This window comes from Morone saxatilis, unplaced genomic scaffold, assembly GCF_004916995.1.
Source record: "Morone saxatilis isolate NCDOM2014 unplaced genomic scaffold, NCSU_SB_2.0 Contig3, whole genome shotgun sequence".
Taxonomy (NCBI): Eukaryota; Metazoa; Chordata; class Actinopteri; family Moronidae; genus Morone; species Morone saxatilis.
In genome coordinates this window covers 18,031,370-18,043,454 of record NW_023339873.1, presented here as the reverse complement: position 1 = coordinate 18,043,454, position 12,085 = coordinate 18,031,370, and the positions used below count along the sequence as shown (strand labels likewise).

The 12,085-nt window shown below is 41.0% G+C and overlaps 2 protein-coding genes across 2 annotated transcripts in view; both read left to right on the top strand.

Annotated features, from left to right (window-relative positions):
- The first annotated feature begins 2,971 nt into the window (after positions 1-2,971).
- LOC118337422 (alcohol dehydrogenase 1-like) lies at positions 2,972-8,348 on the top strand. Its single transcript, XM_035674411.1, has 9 exons — positions 2,972-3,102; positions 3,653-3,754; positions 5,194-5,335; positions 5,993-6,080; positions 6,366-6,582; positions 6,757-7,017; positions 7,236-7,368; positions 7,837-7,975; positions 8,068-8,348. The coding sequence occupies exons 1-9, from the start codon at positions 3,085-3,087 to the stop codon at positions 8,099-8,101; spliced, it is 1,134 nt and encodes a 377-aa protein (XP_035530304.1). The 5' UTR covers positions 2,972-3,084; the 3' UTR covers positions 8,102-8,348.
- Positions 8,349-9,428: 1,080 nt separating this feature from the next.
- Positions 9,429-12,085, top strand: part of LOC118337276 (alcohol dehydrogenase class-3 chain L) — a gene marked incomplete at its 3' end in the record, with an annotated part of 4,569 nt that continues 1,912 nt past the window's right edge. The window contains 1 exon segment of the mRNA XM_035674227.1: positions 9,429-9,491. Within this exon segment, the coding sequence (XP_035530120.1) occupies positions 9,474-9,491 (18 nt within the window).

Genomic DNA, 12,085 nt, shown 5'->3' with positions numbered 1-12,085 from the left:
AGCGTTTAATCATAGGCGGAGCAGACGGTCACACTGAGCCAGCTGCCTGCTAGACAAAGTTAAAGGGAAACATCAGCATTTTTCAACCTGGACCCTATTTTCCCATGTTTTTGTGTCAGTGAGTAATGGGGACAACAGTTTTTGAATTGAGTCCAGCATTTGGGCATCTTCATACGTTTACTAGAAGTGCTTGTTCTGGTGTTTTTGTTTGTGTTATTGTGTGACTTTGGTGTTTTAAAGGGTTAAAAACACCAAATTCATGCAAACAAACTAACCGATCAAGGCAGTGTTAGACCAGCAACTCTTGTGTTCTGCAAGGTAAAATTACCGTTTTTGTCAGTGGAGTCTGGTGGCTTTGAACAGAGCGATGTAATGGCCGTTTCTGGTTAAACAACAACGATCTTAGTCTTTAAAGGTCCAATGTGTAACATTTTGTAGGATCTATTGGAAAAAATTGAATATTTATAGGTATGTTTTCATTAGTGTTTAATCACCTGAATATAGGAATCATTTTTAGTAAATGTCCATTGACGGTGCACAATTGCCCTTCCTGTCTCTCTCCATATTGGACCAATTTCAAAAACTGTTGTCCAGGTTGAAAAATAAAGTTTTGCTTTAATAAGCCCTAGCATGTATTGATCAGCTTAGTATATTTACAGTCCAACACTATTATTTACTTTGTACTCTAAGTAGGGTTAGGTAAAAGCCAGGTCATTCTGTGTATTTGGCCCGGGAGCACTGGGCCTTGCAGCAATCATGGGTTGTAATGCAGCCAGGGCAACCAGGATTATTGGAATACTGCAGTGCTACAGATACCACAGCGAGACAATACTAGAGGTCCTGGTAGACATGACAGGTGGAGGCATGGACTATACCTTAAAATGTGTGGGCAAGGTGGCAATCCAACACATTTACATCCGTCGTCAAATACCAACGCTTCGTCACACCCCCTCTGCGTATACACGGTACCCCTCAGCGTCTGTATGAGACGCACCAGGCTGCCAGAAAGCCTTTTTAACACGTTTAGAAACTGTCACAGTTTGGTTAGGCTTTGGCATAAAAATACTTAGGAAGGAAAAGATCATGCTTTGGGTAAAATATGTATGTAAATATGTATGTTAAAAAGTGATGCTGCAAATCCTGGACGCTAGTTGCATCATGCACGTAACTCCTGTAAGTTAAAACTTCCAATAACTCCTGTCTCTTTGTGTTTGTTTGAGCCATCCATCCACCTCCAGGTGCGGACTTTCTCTTACTTCTCTTTACTTCTCTTACTACGGATGGGTTTAAACTGAAGCGCAGTGTGTCTCATACAGATGCTGAAGGGTATCCTGTGTGTGTGTGTGTTTGTGTGTGTATGAGACGGCCTGAGAATAAGAACAGGCTGGGCAATCATAAGATTAGAGAGGAGAATAAATGGAAAAACATATTCACGTCAAGTCAAGTGACACCAGATGTTTTTCTTCTGGCTTTCCTCCAGCTACAGAGGAACATAAATATGTAAATATGGTTATCCCATGTCATCATAAAAAAAAACACCTTTCAGATACTGTCCTGATGTTGTCTTTTGGTGGCAGAGGTTAGCCCTGGAGGCCTGCCTTAAAGGATGAGATACCACCATCTTTGTCGTAGTGGAAGCTGCTAGGTAAGATAGCTGGAATTTTAGATGTCAGGATTAGTTTGTTTAGAGATGTTTATGTATCGTCTTAACTCATAATTGCTTCTTTTTCAGGTTCGCTGCAGTCAGGTGTGACATTTAGAATACTGCCCTGCCCATAACTGTGATTTTGTGCCCCCAAAAGTCAGACTAGTGGCTTCATATATAGAGATAATTATAAATTAATTATGAAGCTACTTCATAATTTGAATATCACTACGTCTCTCCAGTGAATAAATGAGCTCATTCACACTTTTCCCAGGATGCAAGAGTGTTGACAGTGCTCTCAAACTAGTGTGAACAAGAAGCTAAGAGAATGAATTTGCGACTCACACTCACGCCCACTGAGAAAATCAGTGATGGTTAGAAAATGGTAATGCCTTGACTTAAGATACATGTTGAAGTTGTTTATTATGTTAATGAGTGTAATACTCTAGTGTCCTTATCACTGCCTCCCTCTGTTGAAAAACAAAGCTGAGATGTGACGTGTGATTTGCCCTCTGGGAGGCCATGTTCTGTTTTTTTTACAGTACCACTTACGTTGGCGTGCCTGGTGAACTACTTTACAAGCAATAATGTAGCTATAAATCAGCAGTTTTGTGATAACAAGGGACCACGTGACTACTTGTATGTCAAAGGGATTGCTCATAGTAATGAAACACAAACATTTCAATGTCTTTTAATGAACTGTTTATTTTAATTAAATTGAAGGTTTTCAGGCCCACTACTTCACTTTTTTATTTCACTCTGACTGCTCTCATCAGAGTGGTTTTTGACCAGGTTTGAACCCAGATGCATGACCTAGCGATAAGCAGCTTATGTTAAATTTGGTCAAAAAAAAAAAGGCTGGCAAATGGAAACAGGCAAACTTATCGAAAAAGTCCAGGGGTCAGTATGGGAGTGTAGTAGGGGAAAACAGATCAGACAAGACAATGAATAACTACGAGTTACTGCAGCTAAATCTGCCCGTAAAGAGTGAAGTACAACCTGATACAGTCCGTTCTAACTGAACATTTTTGTATCCATTACATCTTCAGATCAGATTCCAAGTTTCTTTAAAGTGGCTTCAATGCATAAAATAAGCTACCATATTAACCAACTGTCCTCAAAAGTATTATGCTACTTTGGCTCACTGTGCCAGCATATTTAATATTTATAACATCAATCTTTTGGTGTAAAAAAGAGATTTATATTTAGTGGTTGTAATAGTTGCTGCTTGTTCCACACAGGCTCCACATTTGTTTCTGGATCACAGGGAATTCAAGGAATTGACAATAACTCCCTGCCCATCTGAATTTGTGCCAAAATTGTTAAATACTGCTGCAATATATAACCAGGATCTCTTGTTGTCTCCTCCCCACTCCTGTCCTGCAGCTGCAGTCCTCTCTGAACTCCTTTCTCGCTTGTTTATTCATATCTTTGCAGCAATGGCCACAGCTGGTAAGGTAAGTATTCAACAAGTCATATTTCTGGGATGGTTCTATTCAGGTTTTTTTTGCCTGAATGTTATTATGTCACATGATAGGTTTGACAAACCTGTGTTTATGCACACATGCTAAAAATCACACATGAAAATCAAACAAAGCAAGAAAAAGCAATGATACAGTACCTCATACATTAATACTATTCTTTTGAATGGAATTCTGTATTCTGTGCAGCTCACATTTGTGCATGCTTCTGTGCCTCCCTGTGCAGTATTTTATTGTACATTTGGTTATGTAATATATGCAATTGCTAAGTTTAAGCTCAACCTTAAAATATCCGCTCTTTCTGTCTATGCCTTTCTACCTCTAACTCTATCACCTTTGCCTCAGTGAGATATCTCATATTCTGTTTTACTTGGCACAAAGTTCGAAACTATACAGTCACTCTGGCACTGTGGCTCTTTTTTTTAGTAACCCTTCCTATTACAGATTAACAGTCCACAGAAGTATTTATCATACCACAGGTTATTTCATGTGATGGGTAATTTCATGTTTTGTCACTACCCTCTAGGTCATCAAGTGCAAGGCGGCAGTGGCCTGGGAGCCCAACAAGCCTCTGGTGATTGAGGAGATTGAGGTAGCCCCGCCCCAGGCCAACGAGGTCCGCATCAAGGTGAGAGTCTATTCTCAGAATGCACGTACACACACGCTGTGTTACTCTCTCTCTCTGCAGCAACCTCCCTTAGTCACACAGTGGCGGGGGGGGCACCCCAAGTGCAACCCCATTATCCTTACCTCTCCCACTCCACACTGTCTTTCAGAGGCTTTAGTGGGGTCTGTTTTAAAGTGAAGATACTGGTATCATATGAAACTAGATGATCTAACCTCGAAGGGGGACTCCAAAATTAGGCAACATTTTGGCGTTGGAAAAACTGGCATGATTATTTTAAAAGGGATTCCTCTGACCTCTGAGCTCAAAATATCTGAATGAAAATGGGTTCTATAGGTACCCACAAGTTTCCACTTTGCAGACATGCCCGCTTTATGCTAATCCCATGGAGGTTTTTTGTGGTATAAATGTGTTATTTTCGCCTGTTGTATTTGAATATTTCTGCATACTGGGGTCCCTAAACAGTGTTGGAATTGCATAAATTGGGAATGAATGGAAAGATGAGACACAGACTTCATGCCACCCCTGCATAAGTCAGTGCCCTTCTTGTACCACCCCAGCCAAAAAAGTCTGGAAACTCTGCACAGTGGTAGTCACAGAGGAACACACACATTAATAGGGCTGTAGTCAACCAAAGAAAGTCGAAAATGAATTTCTGCAGTTTGATCATCTCTTCTTTTTCTCAAGACATGTCTATCAAGTAAATTTACATATAGCAACACACACACAGACATATACTGGCAAGGACCGAGGAGCAAAATGGGCTTCCGTACAACAACAAAATTAATGCAGTATAAAGCGGTGCAGCTCCAGAAAAAGTAACAGTTACCGGAATCCAACCTGCTACTCTCGTTATTTGCTTCAAATGAGGTTAATGTTCAGACAGTTTCTCTCGACTGTCCCTCAATATTACAACGTCCACTTGGCCGCACAACATGCTAATGCAAAGTTCAGCAGGTTTAGGACTAAAACTACACAAAACATGGCAACACTTATAGTTTGAATTTGAGCTTGAACATCAAGAAATCAGTCCTTGGTAAAATGGACAAAAATAAACTCAGCTCTTCCTGTCCTCTGAGGCTGGGGGCCTTTTGCTGGTTATTTGACATTGTGTCAATTAGTTTGGTTATTAATTTAACCAAACTATAAATATAATTATATATATATGTTGAGTAAAATATATTTGGATATCATTTTCATAAATATTTATTGGTATTTCTAAAAATATATCCTATCAATAAAATACATAAGGCCTGTATATGTCCCTCACGCTCATGAAAAAAAAGAAGAGCTTATGAAAGTAACACCAGCGATTGTCTAACCAATGAGAATTTTGGAACAGAGCATATCGACCAACCAATTGACTAACTGACCAGAAGGTGTTAGTCTGTCCCCTTAATCGTCTTTATGTTTTCATCATTTGGTCACTCTTTTTGGTACAGATTGTGGCGACTGCGGTGTGCCATTCGGACCTGTACCACCTGTTGGAGAGTATGCATAAAGACGGCTTCCCAACAGTTCTTGGCCACGAGGCAGCCGGGATCGTAGAGAGCATTGGGCCTGGAGTCACGGAAATTCAGCCAGGTGAGTTTCAAATTGTAAAACATTTTGGAATATATTTGATTGTGAGATGTCCATGTGTTTGGTATGGAGATTGGTGTAAAGACTACATACAGCTACCCTGACCAATACAGTGACCAATACGGCTGTCCCTTTATTGTCAAAGTTCAAACTTTCATTCCAACGAGAATTCTTTTTTATATTCTAACTGTAATGACCTGTTTATTAATGGTCCAGTGTGTAGCATTTAGGAGTATTTATTAGCAGAGATGGAATATACTGTAATAAGTATAGGTACGTTTTCATAACTATAATCGCCTGAAAATAAGAATTGCTGTGTTTTAGTTACCTTAGAATTAGACGCTCTTCCACGGAGGTCGCCATGTTGAAACACTGTTTCTACAGTAGCCCAAAAGGGATTAACCTAACACTGGCTTTAGATAGTGCCTTAGTTTCTGTTAGGCTAGGCTGTATTCAAATGGTTGCAATCTGCAATTTCACCACTAGATGTCACTAAATTCTATATTAACAGAAATGTAAAAACAACTGTTTAGGTTATTAGTGGAAGTGTAGGAGGTAAGGAAACTGAGGCCATTCAGCCAATATTTTCTTCACAGCCTTACAAAAGTTGGCCTAAAATTAATTTGCCTGTCACATGGCAACATTGGTTTTGTCTTTCAGGAGACAAAGTCCTCCCTCTGTTCATCTCCCAGTGTAGAGAGTGTCGCTTCTGTAAGAGCCCAAAGACCAACCAGTGTGAGAAAGGATGGTAAGCTTAATAAACACTTATCTTCCTCCATCCACTCCATTTTCTTTTCATTCCCAGCTTTTCATTTCATTCCTCTTGTGTTCATACAAATATAGACCCCTTAGATGAAAACATTTTATTGAACATGTATCAGTGGGGCAACTTTAGGTGCTGTCTAATGACACCAGAGGATTGATAGTTTACATCTTTGTATGTTTATTTGTTTGTTTTTTATATTAAGAATAATGCACGTATGCAATGAACCCTGAACCCAGGTTTTTTACATCAAAAAATTATCTTGTTCAGGGCCACTCGTCCCAATGTGATGGCACCGCTAGAGTCCAGGTTTACCTGTAAGGGCAAGAAGGTGCTGCAGTTTACGGGCACCAGTACCTTCTCTGAGTACACTGTGGTTAACCAGATGGCTGTGGCTAAGATCGACCCTGCAGCCCCTCTGGAAAAAGTCTGTCTCCTCGGCTGTGGTATCTCCACAGGATATGGAGCAGCAGTTAATACTGCTAAGGTGTGTATGATTTACTCTTGCAGATAGCTTAAGTCTTTATTGTTAGATTGAAACAACATAGTAATCACACATTATAGGACAAAAAAAACAACCTTTTCTATTGATTATTACAGTATGGATCATCAAGAAGTCCAATCTAAAGTACCATGTTAATTGAAGTCTGTTTTACTTTAGGTGGAACCAGGCTCCACATGTGCTGTGTTTGGCCTTGGAGCCGTGGGTTTGGCTGCAGTCATGGGCTGCAAGTCTGCAGGAGCCAAGAGGATCATCGCCGTGGACATCAATCCAGAGAAGTTTGTGAAGGCTAAGGTGCTTGGTGCGACGGACTTCGTAAACCCAAAGGATCACGATAAACCCATCAGTGAAGTGCTTGCTGAGATGACCAACGGAGGAGTGGACTTCTCCCTGGAATGTGCCGGGAATGTGGGAGTCATGGTAGAGAGATTTAATTTAATCTGGTTCAAGAATACAATGAAGATGTGTTGCCTAAAGTCAACTTTGCTCACTTGTGCCGTTCCAGCAGTAGTTATTGAAAAAAAGTTGAGTGTCATTCATTCACTTATCCAGCCCACATTTCCTCATCTAGCCCAGAGATTTGGACCGGCACCGTACTGATTACAAGCCTGCTGACTTTGTGCTCTATCTCTGTCTAGCGCAGTGCCTTGGAGTCTTGTGTGAAAGGTTGGGGAGTCAGCGTGATTGTTGGATGGACAGACTTGCATGACATTTCTGCCCGACCGCTTCAGCTCATCGCTGGGCGCACATGGAAGGGCTCTGTCTTTGGAGGTGAGACAAATTGGACCATCAGGACTCTAAGTCCTGCCCACTTTGGAACCTGGGTCAACTTTCTCCTTTCCTGTACTTAGATATGCTATGCGCTAGGCTCGTCTAGCTATGTTGAAAAGAGAACCAAATTTTGAGTTAGCGTTTTGCTAACATTAGCTGACAGATTTAACTATCTAGTTAATGATTAATTAGATCAGCTAGCTAGTTAGCTAGCATTTTGTTAACGTTAACAAACTTAGCATTTGACTATATGTCGCTTTCATCTTTTAACCATCTTCAAAAGTCTTTTCAATATAGACCAGGCTAGCACATATCTATGTACAGAAAAGGAGAAAATTGACCAAGTTCAACTGTTACTGGAGCGTAGAGCAAAAAGAGGCGGGACTTAGGAAAGTTGGATTCTCTAGCAAGTATTCTGGATAAGACTATGCCCTTAATTTATGATTTTCTGTGCATTTTGTGGATAAGGCTTCAAGGGTAGGGTTGGTGTGCCTCAGATGGTCAAAGCCTACATGGACAAGAAGGTGAAGCTGGATGAGTTCATCACTCACAACATGACCTTGGACCAGATCAATGACACCATTGAACTGATGAAGCAAGGCAAATGGTAGGTTTAATCTCCACCATTCATGACTCAACAACAACACAGATAAATGAATAGGTGCACATCTGCTCACTTCTCTGTTCTATGTTCCACAGCATCCGGACGGTCCTGAAAGTTTCCTCACAATAAGACCACTGGGATGCTGCCACTGACCCCAAACTAATTCAATTTACCACTCTGTTCATACAAATAATATGCCACACATAATAAGGAGATCTATCAAATGATGCACTATAGCTATATATGCCTGACCTTGAATAATCAACACTATTTAATAAAATTACTTACAGATTGTGAGAATCAGTTGCAGTGTTGACCTAAGCCAAAGCTAAACATGTCCAAGTGTTTATTGAGTATAATAAATGTTTTAAACAGATGGGCTCCATGGTTTCATTGTTTGTGTTTTGGTTTGATTGTGAACAGCATTTACATGTCTACAGCATTGTCTGCCATGTCTCTGAATGCTCTATTAAACCATGATTAAAGTGTCAGTCAAATAGTTTTAGCTCAGATTTACACACACCAGCCCAGTTATATCAATGTTTGCTTAACTTGGTGGACAGTGTTGTAATTATTCTGCTCGGATGGGCTCCAGGATTTGTCCCCAAGCAGTGCTTCTGGGTGTTTCTTGAAGAATTTCTAATAAAGGATAGGATATTGCACACTAAATGAAATGATATCAAACCATAATAACAGCTGATGTGAGATTTTATGGTGGAGAAACTACAGTTTATGATTGCTCTGTGTTTTTTGATCATTATCATGATCTTGGGAAAAACAACAGCTGATTCAGCAGGATCCTCACACACTAGAGTTACTGTGGTTACCTTGGATAAATTTTCTACTAGGCTAGGTAAAGTATAACAGTTTTGTCATATCTTGCATTCTAACTTGTTTGGCAAAAGTAGCGACCTCACATTTGTAATGATTCCGTAGACCGACTGTGTTTGTTTACATTAATTCTGAATTAAATAAACCAAAAATATTGTGTAAGTGTAATGGCTCATTGTAAATGTTGTTTTATTTTTGAAGGGGGTTAAAGGAATTATTTTGTCTATCTAATTAAATAATTAATCTGTAACAGTAATAAATTAATTCCTAAAAATACAATTAACTATACTAAAAGCACTAAACCCAAACTGAAATGTAACTGAACTCAAAGAGAAATAAATTTTGGAGGAAAAAATCAAAAAAAATTATTGAAAAATCGTAACCTATGTTTTTTTTATCCTAAATCCTTTACTAAAGATCTTAAACCAGAAAGCACACTCTTAAATTGAAATTTAATAGAAACAAACTGTATACACTGTACATATTCTATAATACCTTTCTGGGGTTTGGAAGGAGGGAGGAAATGGGCATTGTAGGAAGTAAAAAGATCCACAGAACAGTGTTTGGACACAGCCCACACAGGCGCAGCCCTTCTTTGTGATTGGTCTGAACTTTGATAAGCACTCAGAACTCTTTCCTAACCTTGTGAGCAAGGGTCCGGTTGTGAAACATGGCAACTGCAGGCAGGGTAAGTGAACTTGTGCAAATGTTGGAATAAATTTGAGCTAATCTATACCCAAAACTCCTGCGAGGATTGCCAGGACTCTGCTCGGTTCGGTTCAGCTGTTTATAGAAGGCAGCAGGGAATGTTTACAGATAGAAGGGTATCATTAGGTACCGGTTTAATCTTATCTTGGTATTTATATTGGATATATTAGTTCGATTTAACACGTGCAAAGAAAACAGTCCCTCTGTTTCCCAACATAGTAAGCAGATACAAAGAAGTCACTGGAGAGTTCTGTGTCTCTTAGATGACCTAAAGCAAGTGCTACTGAGACTTCCCTGTTGTTGGCAACATAATCTGCACAATGGGAAAAAAAGGTCAAAGTTTATTTTGAGGAGCAGTTTTTTATGAAGTCTGTTATAATTCACAGTTGAATGGATGATATGACTGTGGTCTTGTTTTCTATCATACAGTAAACAACGCTGTTTTTTCTCCATCTTCCAAATAAAGAGCTGCTTCCACTGTAGCCCTGAATGGTTAAAATGCCTCAGAGAGTTGTTATCTATGATGAAGATGGCAGCCAGGACAGCTGAGATGCTTGGATGTTGTGTTGTAGGTGATCCGGTGCAAAGCTGGGCAGTAGCATGGGAGGCTGGGAAACCCGCTGGCCCATGGAGGAGGTGGAGGTGGCGCCTCCCTAAAGGTGGGAGGTCCGCCTCAAGGTAATGGAATTAGGGGCAACGGCCACAAAGATAAAAATGATTGCTGCAAACCTCCTTTCACTCATATGTGACTTACTTACATATTGAATGCAATCAACTATGAAGACAAATGCTGCAGCTACAGCAAAAAGAAAAATCATTCTGAATTAATGTAATTGAACGATCATCAGTATAAGTATCTACACTATAAATGAATGACCAGACTTCTCCCTTGAGGCTTATGTATGCGTCAGTTTTTCTGCATGTAATGTATGTAATCCAAACACTACAAGTGTACTTGCACCCTTTGTTATTCTTGGTGAAAAGAGTTTGGCTTTCATTATTCACTATTACCCCACTTGCAGCCAAAGAACGCTCTGTTTGTCTCATTTAATCATAGTTTACACTAATAAGTAATAGCTTCTAGTTAAAAGGAATTATCAACTAAACAGCAATTAAAGTAGAAGGATGTTTACTAATTATCATAAGACATTCTTGATTCATAGGCTGAATTGATATCCCCCACATTAACAGGCAGATATTCCTCTTCAGATAAAGGAGCCAGGAGTTGGCTTTAAAATGTTTAGGGATACTGATCAGATCAGTTTTTTTATTTCAGATTGTGGCCAACAGGGATCTGTCACACTGACATCCTACACGCTAAGTGGCTTCCCGACCCTGAGGGCTTTCCCATGTCGTGTTGGGCCACGAGGAGCCGGCATCGTGGAGCAGTGTCGCGAGGGAGTCACCAAGTTTCAGCCAGGTTTTCTCCCTCATCCCATCTCCTCTCCTCTCTTCCTCTGCAATTGTGCATCTTATATAAATGCTCAACATAACTATTTTGGTGCAGCACCGGCCGACCCAGACACCCCACCACAACCACCACCCCTGTATAACCTCCCAACACGTTGCGGAGAGTGCAAGTATCCCTAGCACAGAATCCAAAACCAACCTGTGTGTCAAAAAGGATCAGGTAAATGGAATCCTCGCGGGTCACAGCTGTGCAACAGTGGCAGACAATCACTAACATAGAAATACACATTCAGCCTTGTCAAGGCTTGACTCTAGTTGTCCAGATCTGTGCTATCGTACTTAAACTCCCCCAAGGCTCACGTAGGGCCAGAGGGATTGAATGCCCAGATGGGAGCATGCCCGTTTCTCATGCAAAGGCAAAGAGCCTCGGCTTCCATGTCATCCGGGCTGTAGCAATCTACACACCACGAGTACACGTCGGGGTGGCTGAGATCTCCCACCGCCATATCGCCCAGCTAAGTGACCTACCAGGACGCCCTCACCCCGACACAGGTGTGTCCTGCTGGCCCTGTGGCCATCTCTCCAACCTGGTTATACCGAGACGTGCTCTGAACACTGCCAACGGTGACGCTCGCTCCCTGCCCTGCACGATCGTGGTGGCTGGTCGATCCTATATGTGATTCAGTCATCCAGCCAGTCCCTAATTGCTATCTCCTTCCATTATCCGTGAGCGGCTGGACATGAAAGAGACAAAGATCACCCACCCCCGACAGTCTTATACCCCCGGCCATGCCTGGCCTGTAAATATACGTGTAGAGACGGCAGGAGGAATCAGCTAAGGCCTCCCAACTCAGTCCCGGTTTTTTCTCCACTTGTAAGCCAAGACTTCATGGGGCCGAGTGCATGCCACAGTTTTTTTTACATCCTATGTACTGTAAGCTGTCTTTGGTCTGTAGCCTACACAACATTCATATCCATACATTCCAATCCTCCGGCCTCAGCAAGTTCCACTCGTCATCATAAATTTGCCCCAAGTAGCTTTCGTACATTAATGGCTAAACTAGTGACACGTCCCATCACAGCCTCACCGACTGGCCTTGCTATATCCACTGCTTATCTAAAATGTTGCATTGCGCATACATTTCTTTGCTAAACACTCTGCAT

Coding starts and splice junctions, on each gene's coding strand:
- LOC118337422 (XM_035674411.1), top strand. Junction 3,755..5,193: donor CCAACGAGGTCCGCATCAAG/GTGAGAGTCTAT, acceptor TTTTTGGTACAG/ATTGTGGCGACTGCGGTGTG. Junction 7,976..8,067: donor CTGATGAAGCAAGGCAAATG/GTAGGTTTAATC, acceptor TATGTTCCACAG/CATCCGGACGGTCCTGAAAG.